The sequence below is a fragment of the Anser brachyrhynchus genome (genome assembly GCF_964034855.1).
Source record: "Anser brachyrhynchus genome assembly, chromosome: 3".
NCBI classification, from domain to species: domain Eukaryota; kingdom Metazoa; phylum Chordata; class Aves; order Anseriformes; family Anatidae; genus Anser; species Anser brachyrhynchus.
The window spans coordinates 38,860,972-38,884,465 of record NC_137696.1 but is presented as its reverse complement, the minus strand read 5'-3'; the positions used below and the strand labels follow the sequence as shown (position 1 = coordinate 38,884,465).

Below are 23,494 nucleotides of genomic sequence, written 5' to 3'. Positions count from 1 at the left end.
AGGCATGAATTTATTTGAAATTTGAATAAAAATAAATAAGTAGTCACACTAGTTGAATATACATGGGGCAATGAATCTATAGGGGGCCCTGTTGACCAGGCCTCCGCATTCCATAATCAACTGTGAAGTGTGCACTTAGCTGCATACATGTCTGACTAGGTATGTATGTTCTTACACATGGTTATGTTCGTATATGTTTTTTTTAACTGCTCAGTGTAGGATCAAATTTAATTTCTGAAGCAGATCTCTGGAGTTCAGAGCAACTATGGCCTTTTTATGCCTGCTTAAAATCTTTATATTTAATTAATTAACAAATGCATTAGGGCAATAAATGTTACCTAATGAGCTGATAGAAGTACTGTAATGGTATTTGGCATTTCTAACACCAGATAAAACAACATTTACTTTGGGATGTTGATCAAAAATAGTGATGTCTAGAAAAAATGCTTGAAGCTTATTTATCAGGGAATAATTTACTATTTCACATAGAAATCTATATTCACTTAGCATCCAGACATGATCGTGTGTGGATTGTTACCAAGGTCTCTAGTTCCTTGTGCTATTTACAGTCAGAATTGCTCTAATGGGGGAGACGGTCGTGCACATGAGGTACGGATCAGTTGTTGAGCAGTGACATAACCTGTACTGAATAGCTGCCTCGGTGGTGCATTGTGCTCAATTTGATAGCCAGTGCTAACAGGGACTGGGGAGGGGAATGTGATGATGTGATGTGCGGAAATGCACGTAATTGAAATCGATCAAATGCTGACTGCTTAAGACGTCATAACTCTGCTTTATGCTATGGAATTGTTTCATTTTAAATTGGAAAAATTAATTCTAGGAAAGTTCAGGTTCTTTTAGGTTTTCCTCTTTCATCTGTTGTGATTTTTCTGATGGTATTAAGAGCTTTGTGGTTCTTACATGTCATTCAATAAAGTCCGTGGTTAGGATAGTAAAGGAGTTTTGAATATACAAGGAGTAAACTATGTGTTTAGGGTGATGGAGGGAGAGAAGGGATTGACTGGGGTGGAAAAGCAGAAAAGACTGCCACCTCTGTAACAATAGGAAGTCATGAAGATCCTGTGTTGGAAGCTTTCCCTTGGATTAATTTCTTTTTTTCTTTAACTATGCTACTAATGTTTTCTACTACATTAAGATCTCAAATTGATCATTTCATATGTTCTGCAAATATGAATCATAAGCACATTCATTTTGTACTTCTTTTCCCTGTCTTAAGAAAAAAGAAAGCATAGTATAAAATCATTGCTAAATCTGCTGCTCACATCCCTTCACCAGAAGAAGAAAATGTGCAGTGTCATGGTAGATAGGAATGCTTAGGATAAGTACCAGTTGTTTTGTATTCCATCCACCTTAGTTTTAATTTACTGGTTGTGACAAGTCAGGAAGACTGAACAACATCGGTGGATATTACTTGAATACTAAAAATACTGTTGCTTGAGCATCCTCAGTAGTTTAATTAACAAAATTTAAATCGTCTGTCAATAAATGGGCATTCAGTCCATGGGACCAAGCTAGAGCTACTCTGAAGTTTAAAAAATACTAATGATTATTTTTTTAAAAGTCCATACCCAGTGTGAAATATGTATCCACAAATATATATATACACAGATGTATACATAAATAGATGAAAATTTAGTGTGAACGTTAAGTCCTCAGTAGTACAGCTTTACACTCTTATCTTCTCCAAAGCAATTGGAGAACGATTGGCAATTTTGATGCCAGTGTTGTAACTTACAAGGTGTAAAATAAACCACTGTTCTTCTAATCTCATTTTAGTTGGTTGCAGTTGTGTTTTAATGTACGTATACTTGACCTGTCATGTAGTAGTTTTAACAGTTTTAAATTGACTGAGGACTTTTTTTGGCAAGAGTAGGCCAGAATTACAATACTTTAATGTTTAGATATTTATAAGAACATTACTGCCCGAGATAGAAGTCTAAGCTGTGTAAACAGTTGAGAATAGTCATCTCAAGAGCCTAGAAACTGGTAACAAAATCAACTTGGTATCTTGAAATGTTTTTCTCTCCTGCTTTTCTTCTCATGTAGATACACCCAGCATCACAGCTAAGCTAATTAATGAACAGAAGGAAGATAAAGAAAAAAAGAACTATGAAGAAAAAGAAAAAGTTAAAGCAGAAAATGGATTCCAGGACAATTACAGTGTTGTTGTTGCTTCTGGTATGTTTTTTTCTTCCATCTTCTGAAAAAAAAGAATCTTTCTGACATTGCAAGTGAGGGAAAAATTGTATCTACCAAATAATTCATTTAATTACTGATGCTTAGAAAAAAATATAGTGCCCAGTTAATCTAAGTGGCTGCTAAGCAGCAAAGATGAGTTCCTGGCAGTAGAACTGCTGCCTTTACTGAATTATATACGTGGGCAAATTTGTACCTAAATGTGACTGTGGTATGTTGTGGATGCTGTGGCTAGTGTAGACACATACCTGGAGTATAGATTATATGGGAAGATATTAATATTTGTGTACTATTAATATTGGTTGGGTATTGATTCCTCAGCCCTTCTGCAGTGCTTAGTGCATCGGAGTTTAACCACCTACTTCCGCAATATGTTTTGGAAATACAAGAATTCACGTACTTTACATAACAACTGTGTTGAAAAACTCAGATGCTTAAGTCATATAAACACAAAACCATGTTATTCCACTTGGAAACCACAAATAAAGGGTCGTCTTCCAAAGCTTTCACCTTGTAAAAAATCACTTGAAGGTCCTTCTGAAATCACTCATATAAACCCTTCTCCAAAATTGCTATGGAGGTTATAGATTGAACACAGTAATCTCGCAGTGGTACAAGAAGATTACAGTTCAGGTGATGGCTATAGAGATAATTAGTCTTTCAGTTTGAAGTTTTGGTGTGTTTGGGAGATTATTAAACTTCAAACTACCCTTTTCCTGTCCAGCTTTCTGCCCTCGTTGAGCTTTCTTAATTTCATTTACACTTCGTGAAGCATGAAGAAGAGATGCTGATTTCCTTTGACTTCTGGCACCAATATTTCTTAAGCTTTTCCTTCCAGGATTTTAGATGTGGATATAATTCTAAATTCAACTGTTGAGTTAGGGAAGCAGTTTCATGGATCTAGGTATATATTTAAAACAATACAGCTGCTTGTTAATTGCAGTATCTTTATTTGGAGAGATTTTTACAGTAGGTGCCACTTAAACATAATAAACATGTTTTGATGAGATCTAAAACATTAAGAGATTTAAGTTAAGGGTTAAAACATGAATAAAGAATCTGGGAAGAAAAAAAAACATTTCAATATTGAAGATAAGGCATAACATAACCAGCTGTCTCATCCCACTTGTATCTCTGATCATACTGCTCGGTATAACCCATTCCCTGTTCAGAAAGAAACAGACTTCAGTTCTTCCTTCTTTTTGCTTGTATTTCTTCTGGTTAGGTAAAACAGCTTAAATGTAAATTTATTTAATTTGCATTTGGTTTTACCGCTTGTTCACGGAACCTTTTCTTCTTTTGTCTATAGCTTCTTATGTTTTCTGTTTTTGTACGTTAGTCTCGTCAGAAAGTCTCACAGCCAGTGTTTAACTTGTTTCCTACTAGCAAAATTATTAGAGAGCAGAGATGTTATTTGCAGCCTGATCTTCCTGAGACAAGCTGTTTTAGTGGACTGAGACTGAGTATTATAGCTGCTCCTACTCATCAGCTGAAACCAGAACGTATTACAACATTTCGGGTCATGGTGTTAGTTTGCCAGCTGCTCTCAGCAGATTATAATGCAGTAACTTTATGTGTCTTTGTATTTGGATCTGTTGACTTTCTTACTTGGTCTATTGCCTGTCTAGAAGGGTACATGATAGGAGTCCATTTTTGATGTACCTTGAGTCAGCTTTGGCTGTCTCAAAATATGGCAGTCTTGAAAGCTCAGTAAGCTTTCATGGACCTATTCTGCCTTTTAGTTTTCATGTGGTACTTACTAAAAAGGTTTTGACCAAGGCAACTTTAAAAGCATGTTCAAGGATGCCATTCTTCACTTGTGTTACTGCCAGTAATACAGCTGAAGTCACCTCGCAGGTGACAAGTCATAGGTCAGACAAATGTTTCTTATTTATAGGCTGTATGCTGAAATGTATGTCAATGTAGATTTTTTTTGCCTTAGGTTCTTTCAGTTAGAAAAACAACCTAGAAAAGTTTTACCATAGGGCCCATTGATAGATTATTTCTTAAACTCAGTTAAAGAGCAGAATCAGGGTAGTTGTTGCCTTCTTCTTTGGATGATATGATCTAGTACAGTTCCAGCTGGGTTTATGTTTGGAGCTTAGGAGGACATGCAGCCTTACAACTGTAAAAATACTGGGATTAGATCCAAATATTTTTTATATATGAATGCTGTTCTGATATTTAATTTGTTGGTACTGAAAAATTTAACTTTTTTTTTGCTGGAATGGAAGGCATTGAGTGCATTGCAGCTTGGCTAGCTGAAGTTATTAAATACCATAATAACTTCAAGTTTTATTTTTTTCATCTCTGTACTAGGTTTGAAATCTCAGTCAAAAAGAGCTGTTTCATCCACCCCTCCACGTCCACCATCAAGACGAGGAAGAGTGATTGCAGATAAAGTGGGTACCTCTTCCTCAGGAGGAGAATCTTCCAGCAAGACTATTAGTGTTCCAGTTTTCCATCTATACCATAAACTTCTACCAGGTGACTTTAATAACTGTTTTTCAACTTCAAAAAATGGTCTTTTTCAGTGGCTGATACATCGTTAGAAAGTAGATATAATGGTGATGTACATCTTTATCTTTTTATTTGGTCTCTTGTGGTGTGGAGCACTTCTGGGTTGGTAACAGGATGTGGAGCATTATGTAGCTTGAAACAGTTATAAAACAGTTATAACTGTAAAGTATAACAGTTACACTGTTCTGTTCTTCTTTGAAGTTTAGTGCCTAAACTTTATTTAGTTCCTAAATAAAATCTTAAAAACATTTCTACTTTCACTTAGGAGTACGGAGGTTAGTTTTTTTGTAAGCCAACATGCATTTTCTTTGACCCGCAGGGCAATGTTAAACTGGCATTTGTGCCCTGTGATTTAATGTTCTGAGTGGGCAGCTAACTGGCATCCCTCTCTAGAGGGCTGAATTGCCCCTTCAGGAATATTTCTGAATTCCATAACATCTGCATTTTCAAAAACAGCATGTCTCAAGTAGTCAGTCGTGTTTTATGTATAGCAGATATGTAATCACATTTTATCAGCTATCTGGATAAAGCTGGTGGTACATATGTGTTTGAGGGCATATAGGAGAAAGATTGGGGACTGGAATTCTTAACCTTAGATCAGTGATAAAGGACAGGAACATGCATAAAATACTTGAATATTGTGCAGAAGAGATCCTTATCTACTTTATGCTATAAAAACAAGGAAGCAGCTAATAGAATTAAGAATTAGTAAATCTCTAATCCAAGTTGTTTTGCCCTCAGTGCCCGTTTCAATATCTAGCTGGTAAAAGTTGACTGTCTACTAATGGTGCTGTAGACCATTCTGTGTTAGTGTATGGTCTCATTGTTCATATATCTTGTGCAAGTGCCAATTGTCACCAAAAAAAACCCACCAGAATCACTGATGGAAAAGGGCAGAAAACTTACTTCACTTAGATGATGTAGTAATATAAACATTAGCAGAATAAAAACACTTCTAGTTTTCATTTCTTAAGGCACCATCCTCCACTGAAGAAACAGATTGCTACTAAAGGCCTTCCTGGGATTTGTGCTCCTTGATCAAGTACAGTCGAGATGAAATGAGTGTGCTAAGTGTATTAACTGATCCAATTCTAAAACATTTCCGTTTACATATAAAGTCTACTAATTATTAGAAAAAAAAATTGTTCTCACTTGAGAATAGCTTGTAATTTTAATGAAGAACATACTCTTCATAAACAGAGTGGCCAAAGTCCCCATTTCAGTAATCAGTTTGGGCTGTAGTTGCATGTGTATTTCAAGTCTACGAGGCTGCTGAAAAAAGTATTCCTTGAGCTGCCATTCGTTTTCTCTTGTATTGTGTCTTGAGGTTAGTGTAGTGAGCTTAGGCTTGGGACTGATAGGACTGAAAAAAGAACTGTGGTTTTGTTTGTTTTCCACTGTCTTCCACTTCAGTCTTTTTACCTTGTGGTTGCTTACTTTTATGCCACCATAATTCAAGGGGTGGGATTTAATAGTAGGAGGCAGGCAGTACCTGTTTAAAATGCACATCAAATTACAGCCTTAGCCATTTGTTAAATATACCAAGTGCTTGGGCTGTCAGCACAGAGCTGCTGAAGGTAATGTTGGCATAGTTCTCTGATTCTCTGTTCCAAACTGATGGGGCCCCTTTTCCCAAGAGAACAAATATTAAAAGTCAGGCCTTGGTTTAGAGCCAGATAATTTTTACTCTACTTGGCATTGTGATACACGTAACGAACAGCACCTGGACATGTATGTTAAAATAACCCAATCATAATTTTCAGCTCTGACTCAATGCCATTGTTGTTTAGGCCAGCCGTTACCAGCTGAAATGACACTTGCCCAGCTTCTGACTCTCCTGTATGACCGTAAACTCCCTCAAGGATACCGATCAATAGACTTGACAGTTAAGCTTGGTTCCAAAGTCATCTCAGATCCAAGCTTATCAAAAACAGACTCATTTAAACGTCTTCACACAGAAAAAGGTGAGGGTTTTTTTCATTCTGGTTGTTCATTTGGTGTTGTACGTTTTTGGTTTCTTTGTTTTTAAAATGCTTTTATTTTGAACAAAATGGATTTAATTGTTTTGGTAAGGAACAAGAGTTTTCTTTATTCTCTTGCATGTAGTTCCTGAGCACTACGAGACAAGTGCTAAACTTTGTGGTAAATAGCAGATGTACTTCTTGTCTTCAGACTGAATACATAAGGTTTACCAGTATGGTTGTTCTGGTTTCACTTTCCTTTCTTTGCTGTATTGTTGTGTATGATGTGATTATATGATTGTGTAGGTACCATGCGTTTTATTTCTTGACGTGTATGCCAGTTATCGTTAGTACCTGTTTGTGCTAATAACCAGGGCAGATTAAGTAATGCAAGATCTGTTTGAAACCATATCAGTTATAGGATGAAGAATTATTGATGAGCATTTTGGAGGAAAAAAATGGGCAATTTATGTAAGGTGGTCTTTTTCAGCTATAAACTCTTTATGAGATATTAACATACTCTTATCTCCTAGATGAAAGACATTATTAAAAAAAAAAAAAAGTGTTGTCATACTTCTAATGTTAACAAAATTTGAAAGGCATAGGTAGAATTCTAATAATTAACATTTAAACTTGTATAAATGATCCACAATTCTGGCATGGATTTGCAATTATTGCTAAAAAGTACTCATATTTTTATTTTTTTTATATTCTTGTACTTATTCATTTCAGGTTCTTGACTCAGATTTTGCTGAAAAAGGAAATGCTACTTTTGAAGTACACTTTTAAGTGAGGAAGAAGAAACAAGTACCACGTTGATGACAATGTACTAATTTCTTTTATGCCTGTGTTTTTTGTAGAACATGCAGATTTACTGGGGCCTTGCCCTGAAGATGAAGCAATCAGTCCTGGGGATGAGTGTATGGATGCAGTGCTAGATGAATCACTTCTTGAAACATGTCCCATTCAGTCTCCGCTGCAAGTTTTTGCAGGAATGGGTGGATTGGCCCTCATTGCAGAGAGGCTCCCTATGCTTTATCCTGATGTAATTCAACAAGTGAGTGAAAAAATCAGCAGAGAAAAACATGCTAACACTTTTTTTGTTTATTTAAGGGCAACATTTTCTCCGTATTTCTGTATGGTTCAGTTTGACATCTCAGTCATATGGGGAAGCTGCTTTAAAATAGGCACATGCATGACTCCACAGCAGTCCAGCTATACATGCAGCTTCCCTATACTTGTTAGTTTGCTTGAGTAGCCATGTCCCTGTGAAACAAAAGCAGGAATTCAGTGTTGCTTCTTGCTTTGCTTCTGTTAATTCCTAAAATATTTTGGAGGATAGTAGAGCACAGAGTTACTGATAAAGCCATACTTGCTTATCATTCAATTGTTCATGTAAATGTTCTCTTTCTGATTTTTTTGTGGTTAAGTGAAATGCAGTTCTTGGTGTGGATTATATAATTTTTAGTTTATGTATTATAATCATAAATAACCTTGCAATCTGAATTAACTTTATTATAATAAATAGTATGTAAATTTTATAGTAAATATATGCTAATGTACTTATATATTTGACTGTAATCATACACAGAATTTCTGTAGAGGTGCTGCTAGGCTTTTTGGAAGTGTCAGCAGTGCCATTAGTGTGGAATGACTCCTTTGGCTGCTCTCATAGGTACAAAAGTAATTGTTATGAAAAATGGAAACAATAAGCCACAAGTTATTCAAAATCTAGTTGTCTGTGTTTTTGAAATTTTTTGGTTGTTACTCCTAATAAGAAAGATGGTGAATATTTATTCCTTTTGAAATGGAGTTAATCATGAATGAAGGGTGCTATTCGGTACCCTGGCTGCAAAACTATGACAGGAATGGGAACCCTGTCATGAGACCAGATAATGAGTATGAATCCTTTGTAAATAGCAATGCAATTCAGGAAAAGCACGCTAAATATTGATGGCATGTAATGTGAGAGGACAGTTATTCCACAGATCTTTTAGAGGTCACATATTAAGCCTGTGCAAGACCTAAAAGTTGAGGAAATGTGTTCACATAAGCAACTACTGTATTTTGAAATGCAGTGAAATAGCAGGTAGTCTGTATTGAAAAACACTGATTCCTGGAATTCTGCAACAGATGAAAATCAGCTTATGACCATAAGAAATTTGAACACTTTTTTTTCCTTCTTTTTCTGTTGTCCTGGAAAGTTATTTTCTTTAAAAAAAAAAAAAAAATGGTGATGATAATTTGAATGTTTGGATTCACATATTGAATAAGAATTCTGTGATCTATAAAAACAAATTAAGTATGGTAATGCTAAATAGAAGATTCAGAGTTAAAACTAATGAGTTCTCCAGACTCTTTATTCCATAATTTTTCTCATATCTTTAAATCACTGATACTTGCGATTCTGCAAATGCTATATTCTAAGATTTTCCCAATTATTCTCTTAATGTGTAGATAATTAGAATCAATACAGACAGACATAATTTTGACTTCTAATTAGGAATTCAGCATTCTGAATAAATTCCGCAAGGGCTTTTCAGATGGATTTTTTCCGATTTAGATCATTTTGGTGATAAGTACCAACATTTTAAATATGATTCTATCAGTTGATCTGAGTGTCATAAAAGCCTGAAGCTGCTGTGATGTTTACTCATGAGAGGGACCTAAGTGTATCCATTGGTTTTATGTGGCAATGTTTTGGTATCCGGAGTGCATGACTGTTTGCTGGGGAACTGTATAAATGTTATCCCCTGTAAACGTTAATACCCATCATAATGCCTGGCTGCTTAATCACCCGTGCAGTGTTAGTTCATAAAACAGAACTACAGACTAGTGCATTAGAGCATAATTGTAATAAAACCCACCAAATCAATCAAAAGCCTGAAAGGAGCATGCGAGTTCCTACAAGGCTGCTAAGATATCCAAATTTCTCCTCAGTTGGTAAAGCAGTTAGGATTAGTTGTTCTTCTTTTAGAGTATGTAATTAAAATTAACCATTTCTTATTTACATTTTTAAGTGTCCAAAATAAATGGTCCATTTCTTATTTAACAGACTGATACGTAAAATAGTCTTCTGTATCATTTATTTGGTGTAGTTTGTCTCCTGTGCATCTAGGTTTTAAATAACATGTTTCAACTGAGGATTTTAGGACGACAAAATATAGTTGCTTGTGTATGTAGATGGGACTTAGTAGAACTGTTTTGAAAACGCAACAAGTATGTCTTTATTAACTATTTAGCCTGGTCCCTCTCTCTGTAAACTGTAGTGTATTTAATGTGATTTTTAATGGTGTCCTTTATTAAGATTTCAAGATCCTAATTTTAATAATTTTTTGCATAGGTGATTAACTGAACGACTACCAATTTTTTTTTGTTGTTGTTCTTTAAGGTGAGCACTCCAGTAGTTACATCAACCACACAGGAAAAGCAGAAGGACAGTGATCAGTTTGAATGGGTTACCATTGAACAATCAGGGGAACTGGTGTATGAAGCACCAGAAACAATTGCTGCAGAACCTCCACCGATCAAGTCAACAGTTCAGACTATGTCTCCCATACCCGCTCATTCTTTGGCTGCCTTTGGTTTATTCCTTCGTCTCCCGGGCTATGCTGAGGTGCTACTAAAAGAACGGAAACATGCTCAGTGTCTGTTGAGATTGGTGTTGGGAGTTACAGATGATGGTGAAGGAAGTATGTGCTGCAATTACTATGTTTTGTTTTTTTTTGTAGACCACAGCTAGATTGTTTTACTTAAAATTATTTATATTGTAATACTTTTAGCAGGAAGTTAGAATTGGTTTGTGCAATTTGTAAAGAACTGTGTTGTTAGCATCTTTGATAATCACTTTTATCTAAATATGAAGTTCTTCCTGGTGAGGTTTTGTTGCAATCATCAGTATTCATATGTTTCATATGTTTACATCTAGATGTCAGAGTAATTGTAAAATAACTGCTGATCAGACTTACAGGTGATACTGTCAAGATGCCAGTGCACTCAGACAGAACGGTTGGAGTAGCAGGATATGCTCAATTAATTGAGCGAATGTGTATTTCTGCAACCAAATGCAGAGTAACACGGATCGGAGCATAGCTACAGCAAATGTAAAATAAACTGTTGGAGCTGATTTAGAAAAGGAGAGGAAGATCTAGATTATTAGCTGAGCAGGAGCTTTACTGTAATGGTGTGAGTTCAGAAGGATAAAGGGAGTATTCTTGGATGAATGAACAGATGAGCAGAGACAAGGTTATTTTTATAGTCAGTCTTTGGAACCTGGAATAATGCATATAGTTCTAAGATTTGTATTTCTTAGTGTTTTGGAAAACTAAAGCATTTGCAAAAAATGCTTTAGTGCTTTCAGACGTCTCCTTTCATTATGACTTTAAAAACAATGCTGTTTTTCCATACAGCAACCAACTGGAGTTAATCTCTACTCAGCAAGAGTCTTTTTTACTGTCCCTTCTATTCATCTTTTTATTTCTCCTGTATTTTGGTACAGGACAGTAGACTGCATAACAAACATACAGTCTTGTTGCTTACTCCCACCTAATTTGAATAGTAATTAGTTAACGGACTGTGTACGTTCACTCAGATTACGATGTCCGTGAGTGATTTGCTTTTACAAACAAATATTTATATGTATTTTATAAACATACAAAGAGGCTAACGCAAACCCTTACTTTTTAGGTTGCTTTTCTTTCTTCTTGTGTGCATCCACTGTTGCCATTGGAATACATTTCCAGAACATCATTTTTGTGATTGGTGTGGCCTGTCTTTAATTTTCAGGCTAAAATTACTCATATGCAATTTGTGCCCAGTTATCATTATGCCAGCATTGTTCTTCGTTGTGAATAGCTATTCCTTTTTTGCATTTGTTGACAGGAATTGTATTCTCTCTTAGGCTTTATTTTTGCTGGACTAAATAGTCAATTTCTCCATTTGCTAAGCCAAAAGTGTGAATTCAGCTCTTTATCAAATGTGGAATAAATTGTAAACAGTTGTCCACATTAATTCTTTGTATAAAGTATTATTGTTTTCCTTTTCTGTAAGAAATGCATCTTTTCATACACCTAGAATCTTTTCTTTCTCATGCAATACAAAGAATACAAATTAATACAAATACAAATTCTGCACTTAAAAATTCATGGTTTATCGGTTAAATACTGATACAATCATCTGTGAAAGTAAATTATTGGGCAGATGTTTAGATTTTTTTTTTGTCATTTGGCTACACCTTCAGTTGTGGAAGACTATAAGATCAGTGTTTTTTCCGGAGTTATTCAGTTTTATTTATGAAGATCCAAGTCAAAAGACACCTTGCTTTCTTGTTGTTATTTTCTTTACAAAGAGTATCAAATGGACACAAATTAACTGTTGTGTCAAGACTGAGAGAGAAAATAATATAAGTATATTTATATATATTTTATATATTTATATATATATTAATATTTATATATATTTTAAGTATATTTAAGTATATTTAAAATAAGAAGCAAACTTCTGAACAGAGTTGGCTATTTGGAAGTACTTTCAGTGTTTAGATATCTTCATTTAGATACACACTGTAGAGGGAATGTGAAGTGCATTATTAAACACAGAAAAGACTGAGACACCTTCCTAAATGTCTGTGTGTTGCATTAGTAGGTCACTCCATTAACTTGGTAACTCCAATAACTTGGCTTTTAAAAGAAGTAATTTTTGCTCATAATACATAAGGGTTATGTTTTTTAAATAGTTCTACTACAAAATCCAAACATGCATCTCATCTAATTAAAATTATGTCAGTATTTCACGATGCGTTTGACTTGAGTCACATCACACTTGGATTGTGCCAGTAGTTTCATTCACAATTTGGTCACATGAATATAAAAAAATAAATTCCCACATCATGAGAAACTACAGCTCCTTGTCAGCTGAACTGCTGTTCGTTGATCATATGCATTCCTTAGCTTGCTGTAGTTGCAAGTCAAAAGAAAAAAATAGTCTGAGCCACCTTTATTCTCTTCATTCAGAAATACAACCTGCAGTGTAGTTAAATGCAAAAGAACACTTGTGATTATTAACAAATTTTGTTTTCTTTTTCTCCCTGGAAATGGTGAATCAAATTCTGTAACTTGTTTTTAATCAATTCCATAAAGGAAATAAACATTCTTTCTTCTATACTCTTCTCATCTTGAAAAGCTGTTGGTAAGAGAAACCTAATATTAGATAGCCTTACTATAGCTAAGTGCTGAAGTCCTTAGTATTTTTCCATGTTTTATTCCATAAACCATTCCATAGATTAAAAGACTATGTTGAACTATTGAAAGAAAATGTGATTTTGATTATTTTCTTCTTCAATCTAGGTCATATCCTGCAGTCTCCTTCAGCAAATGTGCTTCCAACCCTGCCCTTCCATGTGTTGCGCAGTTTGTTCAGCACTACACCATTGACTACTGACGATGGAGTGCTGCTTAGGCGGATGGCACTGGAAATTGGGGCTATACATCTTATCCTTGCTTGTCTTTCTGCTCTAAGCCATCATGCCCCAAGAGTTCCCAACGCTAGTCCCAACCAGGCAGAGGTAAGTTTAATAGCAAAACAACTGCCACTGAGAAGCAGGAAAAGTTTTTGCCATAATAAAGAAAATAATCTCAGTGCTTTCATTAAAATCTAATTTCTGTGTAGCTGGCATTTGACTGAAGAACAAAAATAATTAGTAAGTACTTGATTAAGTAATCGTTCTTGCGTGTTGCAGATAAACATAGTAATCATGAAATTTAAGCAACAAAGACGTGTCAGGAGGCATTAAGGTGTAATCCGTTTCTTTCTCAGGATCTTCTTTTTCAGTACATGAGAGGCATAATACTCAATGGATGGTTGTTCTTTCTTTTTTAAATTCTCATTAGATAGCATGACCTCATTACCTTATTTAGCATTCATCATCTAAACTCTACTGACTGCAAATTATTTCCTCTTAAATGCTTCACAAACATAAATGAGTTGTGAAAATTAACGAATTAATGCAGTGATTTTTTTCATTCCCTTTTTAAAGACAAAAATTTTCCAGTGTTCAAGATCCCATGTGAATCTCAAATTTTTTTTTTTCAGTATACTTACTGTTTCGTACTACCCTCTATTCAGAACATGTATCCCCAATTTTTTTAGGATTATGAGTTGCCATTTCTGCACAACAGACTGATTGTCTCAAAATGTGTTTGAAAAACAATAATGACTTGCCCTCTCTTATAATTTTGTGGCAGAGGCTTGCACAAATGTTCTGGTGGATAAATACGTATTGGTAAGCAGCTGCGAAATATAGAATTGTCCATATTTTAGTAGCTTCTGATACTGATGAGGAGTTGAGCAAAGAAGAGATGAAACTATATAATTCACTTCAATGGCTAGTCAGTTTTGAAGGGGAACTGAGATACTCTGGTCCTAATTGGGTATCAGGCTGCTGGCATAGTAATGCCATAAGATAATTGGGCTTTTGGAGGGAAAGGGCAAACATTAATTCTTGTCTCTGCTTCAGTACTACCATGACCCCTGAAAATGGTTGCTTCACGTAATTCATAGCTATCAGAAACTAGATATACGTCAGGCCTGCACCAAAGCTTCTAGCTCTGCAGCAGGGCTTTCCCTTAAGTGCTTTAAGTCAGTGCTCATGACATCCTCTTAAGTGTTAAAGGCACAGGGTGTTTATGAGTGGTGATGTCTACAGGAGACAGCTGTTTCATCATCAAGATGCATTATATTCTCAATGCAAAAGTTAGATGGTGATTCTGGAGTACTATCAGTAGGATACTTCACAGGTGATAACGTTTTCCTTCAAATATAATCTCTAACAAAATCCCTAAAGAAGATCTGGACAGAAATTGAAACTGTTCAGAGCTGTAAATTAAATAATACAAATTAAAGTTGGGCACTTACTCACATGATCTAGCTTCCAGTAGGGCTAATTGTCACTGAGTAGCTATAATGAAAGTAGCAAACACTCATGGCTCTGGAAAATGCATTCACTTGTTCAGTGTCCTAATTAAATAATTAGGATAGCACTAGTTTAAAAAATGCTCATTGGAGTTTTTTATGCATCATTTTCATCAAAGGTCTGGTAAATTTTCAAAATTACCATTAAGTACTTCAATAGTTTTATAAGAGCTAAGAAATTCAGTATTGAAGTTATGTTAGTAAAATGCAGTGACGCAGACCATTGGAATAAATAACTTGTACCTCTTTCTATTTTGGTACATTTATTCAAAATCAGCACATGCTTGAGTATCCTAGCGTTTCAGTTGTGTACTTTCAGTGACATTTCTCCTTCCATCCCTCCTCCTAATTATGTTATTAAATTTGACTAGCTGTTAAACAGTAATAATTAGAGAGCTGTATTGTTTAGCATAATATTGATGAAGTAGCATTTTGATATCTTTCATCATTTAAACAGTAACAATAGTTTAAAAGAGAACAAAAATCGGCTTGTACTAGTAGTCAAATTAAAGAGCTACTTGGAACAATTTATCACTGACTTGTACTGGGTTTTTATGGCAGGGGGGTTTCTAGCTAAAGCTTTGAGTTCCCCTCAATCCTGATATCTATATTAAGTTTATAAATCGGGATTACGTTGTTTTGCAGAACAAAGGCTTTTTAAAGAATGAAAAGATGAAAAATATAAAATTACTATGACTTTATTTTCTGTAACTTAGCCACAGGTGTCAAGTACACACAACAGTGCATCAACAGAAGAACAGCAGTTGTACTGGGCTAAGGGTACAGGCTTTGGAACAGGCTCCACAGCTTCAGGATGGGATGTTGAGCAAGCTTTGACTAAGCAAAGGCTAGAAGAAGAGCATGTGACCTGCCTTCTACAGGTGCGTAATAATGAAATGTTGTTTAATGATAAGTAGTTGAAACATTAGGGCCTGGATAACAAAAACAGAGCTTGTATTTTTTTGCAGTCATGTAGTACAGTAATTATGGTATTTTTTTGGGGAAAAAAAAAAGCTTACTGCTTCCTGTCTAAATGAAAAAATATAGGGATTGTACTTGAGGCTGTTTTCAAACTTCACTAGACTGCTGCATAAAAAGGACCCAAGTGGGCAAGCCTAGGTGACAGTTCTGAATAGACTATGAACAAAGAAACATCCCAGTAGTTCCCCGGAGGTGTCATACATCTCTGTAGACATAGCAGCATTCAGTCAAAAGTAAAGGCTGTCTGTTGGGGAAGGAGGATGTGGGAATAGACATTTTGTGTGTCAAAATAATCTTACCTATTCATTTCTCACTTAGTGTTGCTCTGTTTTAATAAAGCATCCAAAGCGGTTACTGAAGTGTTCATGAATGTCTTGTATGCCAATGTGACAAAATCTCACTCAGACATACTATCAAATCCTGGTAACATCACTTAAATGGCAATATTAAATCACCAATGAACAACTGGACCTTAATAAAACTCTGATGCCTTTCAAATGCATTATATTAAGGACAAAAAAATCCTGTTCAGTTAGGCCTTTAAGTCCAGTTGTGAAATGTAACCAATCTGTTACCTTAGGTCAGTGCAGGGAAAATTAGATTCTTTCTAGTCATCAAAAATTTCATTCACAGAACTGTCAGCTCAAATGCATTAGCTAACCTCACCACTGGGGTAGTGCACAAACGGGATGAAATTCTGAAAACATCCATGCCCTGAGTGATGAAGATATCATTTTGATCTAATCAGTTATTTCAGTCACTGTAGATCATAAGGCACAAGCATCATGTCCCCTTACAAAAGCAAAATGAATAAAATCTGAAACAGTTCTCCTAAGCACAAAAAAGGAGAAAGCACCTGAATTACTCTTGACGAAGCTTCCAGGCAGTATTCTGCATTATGCCGTGCAGAGGTTTAGCTATAACTGTCAAAAGTCATGAGGAAAGGAGGCATTCGCTTTGAGCAGTCAGCAGTTGGAGGAGAAAGTAGAAAACCCTTCAGCATTTTGCTGAAGATGTGTGTCAGTTTTACAGCAGACTTTCCCTGATCACTTTTCTGGAAAGATTCTTTAGGAAAATTTTGTATGAAGTGCTGGTAAAATAAGATGGTACAGCAAAAGATGATGGCTAATGGGGTTAGAGCAAAGGAGAAGGAAAGAAAGAAAAGACTAAAATGGTGAATTTAGCCCCTGAGATTCCAAGTCAAGTTACTTAATTTGAGGGAACAACCGCACAAATCAGACAGTTGGAAGTACGTTGGGTTGTGTATGCTGTGACACACAGTCAGGGCCTGTGAACTCGGCCGGAGCCGCCACTGGGAGGTGCATGAGGTGGCTTCCCGCCTTTCCTGAGGGGAGGGCAACTCCTTGTTTACTGAAGCACAAGCATGCACACAAACAGTTCTTCAGAGTCTGTGTTATGCTCACTCTAAACTGTTGTCTCATCTGAAATCCTGTCCAAAAGTAAGTTATAAATCGTTTTTAAAACATTTACATTTAATTTTTTATTCTATTGGCCGTTCTAGAGGGAATGACACCTGCATATCTCAGTAGTGACCTGGTAATCTTCAGATTCGAGTAACTCTAGCAGTTTATTCAAAATTCATGTTAGTTGATCCTCTTGAAGTAATTCAGAATTAAAATAGGTATTTAATTTTATCATATCCCCAAAATTGTAATCGTAATCTAGTAACTAAATAAAATTCCTTCTGAGACATCTTTGGGACTACTGAAATAAACACCAGTAATGAGTTAGCAAAATAGCTTGTGAGGTATTACTGGAATTTTTCTGAAGGAAGGAAAGACAGAGTTCTTTTGCCTAAAATGAATCTGTTATGATTAAATACTTTTCTGTATTTCAGGTTCTTGCCAGTTACATAAATCCTGCAGGGAGTACATCGAATGGAGAGACCCAAAGTAGCCATGAAGGTAGAGGACAGAACAGCAGCGCTCTCCCATCCGTTCTCCTGGAGCTACTCAGTCAGTCTTGCCTCATTCCAGCAATGTCGTCGTACCTCCGCAACGATTCAGGTAACATGCCATTCTCTCCTTCCAAATCGAAGATAACTTATGTCTGTCAAATAAGCGTGATAAGAAAACAGTGCCATTTATATGAACAGCAGATAACTCTGGCTGGTTTCAGTATGTTTGCCACTTTAGAACTGTACTAATGGAACATTCACTTCAACCTTAGATATGAAAACAGTGTTCACAATCGTTCGTAGAAATACTCATTTGTTCTAAATGCCTACACTTGGTTGGTTTAGTATCTTTAAATTAGAAATTCAATTCTTAAACTGTTGAAATTTGAATTTTTGTTCAGATGCTTTGTGTAAAGATGGATTTAATCCATGAATAGTAGAGGCTGTTGTTCCAAATCTGAATAATTTGGTTTTGGACATTATTTTGCCTCCCCTGTTGTTGAAGCAACTGACAGACATATTGTCACATTATTGCAGTTCTTTTGGATTATTGTGTGGTGAGATTAATTTCTTGAAACAATGTCATAGTTTCTTGGTGAATTACATGGTGTGTTTCCTCTCCAGAGGTAAAAGAGAAATCTGTGTCTTAAGTGGCCACAAAACTACACAGAACTAAAACAAGCGTGTGGCTCTTTTAATCTGTGGTAACTAGGGCGTTACATAATCTTGTATGATGGAGTAGAAGTAGTTCAAAAAGTCTGCTGGGGTCTTAAAGTAAAAATAAAAACACAAAGATATTTTACTTGCCAGTTCACGGTTTGACACATCTCCGTGATTTTGTGATGAATCTGTCAGTTCTATTTTGCACGTATTACAGTGAGGAAAATGAACTGCATAGCTTATACACCAGGCTCATTATTGCAAATGAAAATCTAATGTAAAACAGTAAAATAAATGATAAAGTGAAACAATAAAGAAAAGTAATCTTTTTCACAGACATTCGTAAAATCATCTGTTGTTGAGGTAGAAATGAAAAGTCATAGAAAGACCTAGCAGAAATACTCTGTTATCTAAAGGATGAAACCGTTGGTTCAGAGTTGTAGATGAATCACAGCTGTTGAAATTGGTTTTTGCTGTTTTCAATAGAAGAATGTGTCTGTATAAGTCACCTTTAACTGGGGAAGATACTGATAGAAGAGATGAGATATGTGGTTAGTAGAGAGAAGTTGGGACTAGTTCAGCTTTCAGAAACAGTTTGTTTTCCCAAAGCACAAAGAAAAGGAACAGGCTCAGTGAGAAATGTTTGTTTTCAATGTTTTCTTTTATTGGACTACTGCTATGGTGGCTGTCAGGATATTCCAATGTTATGGCTGTGAATTAACAATTAGTACAGAGGGAACAACGTAGACGCTTCCTGTGTTTTCATAAATGGATGTGTAGCTCTTAAAGTAGCAGCTAAGCTAATGTTAGAGCAAATCAAAACCTTTCTCTTTAGAGAAACGCCATTACCTACTATAGTTCCAAATTTGCAAAGGCTGAGATTATTTCTATTGGAATTTAGAACTGTAAAATCTCAAGGTTTGCATCTTAATGCATTGATCCAAGCAATATAGTCTTGAAAGCTTCCTGCTGTATTTGATCAACATTCTCTACCTAAAACTATAATTATCAATGTTCTTCTAGATTTAAAAAAAAAAAAAAAAAAAATTTGCAGGCTTGTATCAGTCAAGCTTGTCTTTGAAAGCATAATAGGATACCAGTAGGAGAGGGAAATGGGGAAGTAGGTACGACTTCTGGAAAGAATGCCTTCTCATCATGAATATTTGAGTCAGATGCATTTAGTTTGAAAGTAGCCCCTGAAAATGGTTTGTCTCAGTGATAGCCAGGCGTAATTCCAATGCCATAATTGCTGTTTAGTTCAAAAGCAGATGGTTCTCACATTCAGTGTGAGTTGCAGGTGATGCTGGGGTTCTAGATGTCAATAGCAGGGTGTTGGGAGATTTAGCTGACAGAGAGAGCCTGGCTGTTGCAAGAGACATGGAACTTGAGAAGCTCTGGAGCAGTGTTAAGCTCTGGTGCAATGTCCCTGAGACTGAAAAATTACCTTAACTAATGTATTTATAGCTGAAACATTGGAAATGTGGAAGTTTTGACTTGTTTTTAATTACATCTTGAAGGCTAGTGTGATGTATTAGAACAGATTTGAGTCATTTGTGTTAGGTTGAAATTAAATCAAAAGGTCTTCTCCAGCTTGAATTCTTAGCTATTCTCTAATGGAGATAGGGCTGAATGCCTACCAAGTAGGAGTAGAAAAGGAAATAGTGTTAGTAAAGCTCATGAACGTGGCCTTCTAGTTTTCAGACCAGTGTACCTTCTGCTATCAACTGTACTTTCATGTGGAAAAAGCAGGTAACTGTATTTTTCTTGTAACTTGCTGGACTGAGAAATTAGGACACTGCACGCAGAATGCTAATGGAGTGTTCCCGGGTTCTGGCACCCCATCAGGAACAGGCTGTGCTGAGGAAACTGCTGACAGAAAATAGCAATTTTCAGCAACTCTGTAACTTTCTGAGACTTGAGTGGATGCTTGTGGGACCAGTTAAAGGTTACCCTTATGCTGGAGGTATGCTTTTGGTAGATTTTGTTTTGCTGGAGATCATTGAAATAACGGTGATCTTCACATATACCTCTCCATATGCATAAAATTATGTGGGGAACTTTTTTGTATAAAGAAATATATGCAATGAAGAGTCTGGGTTTGCTGTGTCCCTTTATTGCACAGTAGGCTGATAGCACCATCCCGATACAACATTGTAAGTATTTTGGTATTGATGATAATTTTGTAGTGTGTTCACACATGTTCAGCTAGCTACAGGTATGCTACATCCTGCTTGCAAAGTTGTTTTGGCAAAATTCTTGAACAGGTCCAGTATCAGTAGTATATAAAATTAGCCTTTGATATGCTTAGAAATTTATGTAGGGTTTTTACTGCTTTAAATATGTTTTGCCATCCCTGCTCAATTTGTCCAAAACATACAGATAACAATTGGACTAGATTTTTATCTAGAGCAATCTAGATAACAGGAATATTAATCAGATGAAGAGTGCTTGCGTATCATCTAATCACTTAGAAACCTCACCTTGAAGCAGATCTTTGCAAACCAGATTGCTCTGTCACATTCTGCGGCTTCATCTACATCAGAGTAAGGTGATTGTGAAGTCCTTGAAAATTGTGAACTGACCACTTGCATTAATTTCCATAATTGCTTTTTTTCTTGCCCAGAAGGAAGGTTTATCTGTCTATGAAGGACTTTTCCGTATTGCACAAGACAGATCATAGCACTAGTCACAAGGAAGAATATCTGCTGTGATCCTCACCCTGTTTCTTGAACATTTTTTCTTTTGTGTCATATCTTATGGCATTATTGGGGTCTTTGATATCTTCCATTTCATAAATGAAAACAAGTTTGTCACTGTAGCATGGCAAGATTTTTCTTACTACACTTGTGTGCATTCCTAAAGACTTAATTCATGTTTACATTTGTAAAATTGATGTAATTCTGAACTTCTGTGTCACGGAATATCTAGCATGTATTCATTACTGAGCATTTATGCACATTTCGCACCCAAAGCTATCATGCAAAAACCTTTTCACTGCTGTCTTGTATATGTGATGTTTCATTTGAACTAATTATCTTTTAAGAACTTCCAACGTGAACATTTCTCTCCTTGAACACAATGCTCAGCAATAAAATTTGCACCCTACAAGAGGTTCCCAGCAAACATGACCATCAGATTCTAACTGAAGTACGTGGTTATCTAGAAGCTCTAGACTTTGCTGATAAAAGTCAGTTACTTGATTGGTGGACCTAGGTTTATGAAGGTTAATACAAGCTATTATTTACCAAGAGGGAGAGAGTAAAGCACGACAGTAATAGGTAGATTCTTCTTACTTAGAAATGCAGTCACACTGGTTTGTCCCTAAACCAGTATCTAGCAAGCCCCAAGATGACTTAACCTTGTTTAAAGCCCAGGAGAGCGATTTGTTACCACCTCTTTCCTGGAAGACAAACGTCATGGCAAGTCACAGAATTCTGCTTGAATTATTTGCTGGAATTCCCAGGCTTACAGGAAGCAGGTCGTGCGGTGCGTTTTAGCTGGCATTTTCTTGCAGCCCTTTCTTCACGTGCCCACCTCTTCGTCTCCTTTCCTTCTTCAGTGGACAAAGATTCCACCTGATGTGGTTAGCATAGCTTGTGGTGTTAGATCCAGCTCAGTCTTCGTGGGTTTGACTGCTGAGGAGAGATGTATTTCTATGGGAAGGTTTTACGAAAAAGATTTTTTGCACAGCCTGCTCCACTTTGTAACAATCCAGTGTTTGAGGCTTTGTCTATTCTTTTCATGCCTATCTTCCTCACCTTAGAGGTTGAATTGCACTAGATTTCCTGCTGAAGTATTTATTTTGTATTAATCATACTTGTCCTCAAGGCATTATGCGGTGTTGGTTTGCTCTTTGCAAAGTACTCTGTTTCTGCCGGACTGACAAGGCTGAGTACTTTCGGAAGCCTGTGTTCCCTAATGGGGCTCTGAAGTTGGTACATTGAGTTCATTCATCTAAGAGTACCACGTCTCCACGTCTTTATTCACAATCTGACGAAGGTGTGAAAGTACTACTGCAGTGTAAGCATTGAATCTTCATGAAATTCTGCTTTTCCCTGACAGTATCTAATAAGAGGTATTGCTGCTAATATTTTTTTTTTGATTCTTATGCATATATTTCATTAAAGGTATAAACACTGGATCTATAAATCAGAGCTTCTTGAAGTAAAACTAGATTTAGGTCTGCATGAGCACAGAGATGTAAGATTTAAGAGATGATATCAGACTTCTGTTTCGAAACAAAATATAACTCATATGCAGGGGCAATCCTTGTGATCATGTTACCCTGTACCTCCCTTCAAAAAGATAAGGCCTTTATAATATGCAAAATCAGAAGCATAATGACAGTTTAGGTAGACAGTATATAATTACCCAAATTAAAAACTCTGCTAGTTTTCATTAATGTTAATGAACTCATTCATTGGTAAAGCAGTGATCCTGGACCTCTGCCACGGGTGGTTCTAACTTTGGGAATGCTTTTTATCTGTTGTGCTGTTGAGATGCTTACAAAAAAAGGTGCGGTATCTCACTCCAGTGTTGATATACTGATCAAGTCACAATTTGGAGAAGTGTTATGCACTGAAATGACATGAAATGCAAGTGTTTGTTTATTTCACAGAATTGAAAAGTTTTAAATAACTTCAGGATCAAAATAAACAGTAGTTTCTACCTGAACTTCTGTTGAGTTTTCAGGTTCTTCTAACTTCTAATTTTAAACCCCATCTCAAATAACCTTGTGTTATGAGATTAATGTGATATTATCCACAGATATGCTGTATAAGCAGTACATTAAAAAAATACTGTATTCTGTAGTTCTAAATAAACATGAATAACCCACATGGATCCTTTTCAATACGTCTTAGTTTTACAGAATACTTTGGTGCTTCATATACTGAAAATTAATATACAACACCAGAGATTTTCTGTAGACTACAGACAGTGAATAAGTTTTCTTGTCTGCACGTTCCCTTCCAGTGCAGCCTTAGCTCTGTTTGTCATTTCTTCTAGATGAGCCAGTATTGACTCAGAGTAGCAAAACCAGAATATACCATCTTCCACCTCATTCGTCTATAAATCAGTGTGTTATAGTATAGTTTTTGTAACTGACTGAAATACCACTGCCAAATTCTTTCTGTGAAAGATCCCTGACCTTAGTCTATGCATTTGCTTGTTAAGAAATGGTTTTCAAAGGCTCAGGTGGTTAAGTAGTTATGAGGTTCTATACAGTAATAAGCTGTTATCCATACAATAGATGTATTTATTTGCTGTC

The 23,494-nt window shown here is 36.0% G+C and overlaps 1 protein-coding gene across 9 annotated transcripts in view; it reads left to right on the top strand.

Moving 5' to 3' along the window:
• Nucleotides 1–23,494, top strand: part of BIRC6 (baculoviral IAP repeat containing 6) — a 178,094-nt gene that overhangs the window by 109,690 nt on the left and 44,910 nt on the right. For all 9 annotated transcript variants that reach the window (XM_080588416.1, XM_080588413.1, XM_080588411.1 and 6 more), the window contains 8 exons: nt 2,068–2,199; nt 4,537–4,704; nt 6,528–6,701; nt 7,559–7,755; nt 10,090–10,390; nt 13,043–13,260; nt 15,383–15,547; nt 17,506–17,674. In XM_080588416.1, the coding sequence (XP_080444542.1) occupies nt 2,068–2,199; nt 4,537–4,704; nt 6,528–6,701; nt 7,559–7,755; nt 10,090–10,390; nt 13,043–13,260; nt 15,383–15,547; nt 17,506–17,674 (1,524 nt within the window). The remainder of the gene's footprint in view (nt 1–2,067; nt 2,200–4,536; nt 4,705–6,527; nt 6,702–7,558; nt 7,756–10,089; nt 10,391–13,042; nt 13,261–15,382; nt 15,548–17,505; nt 17,675–23,494) is intronic.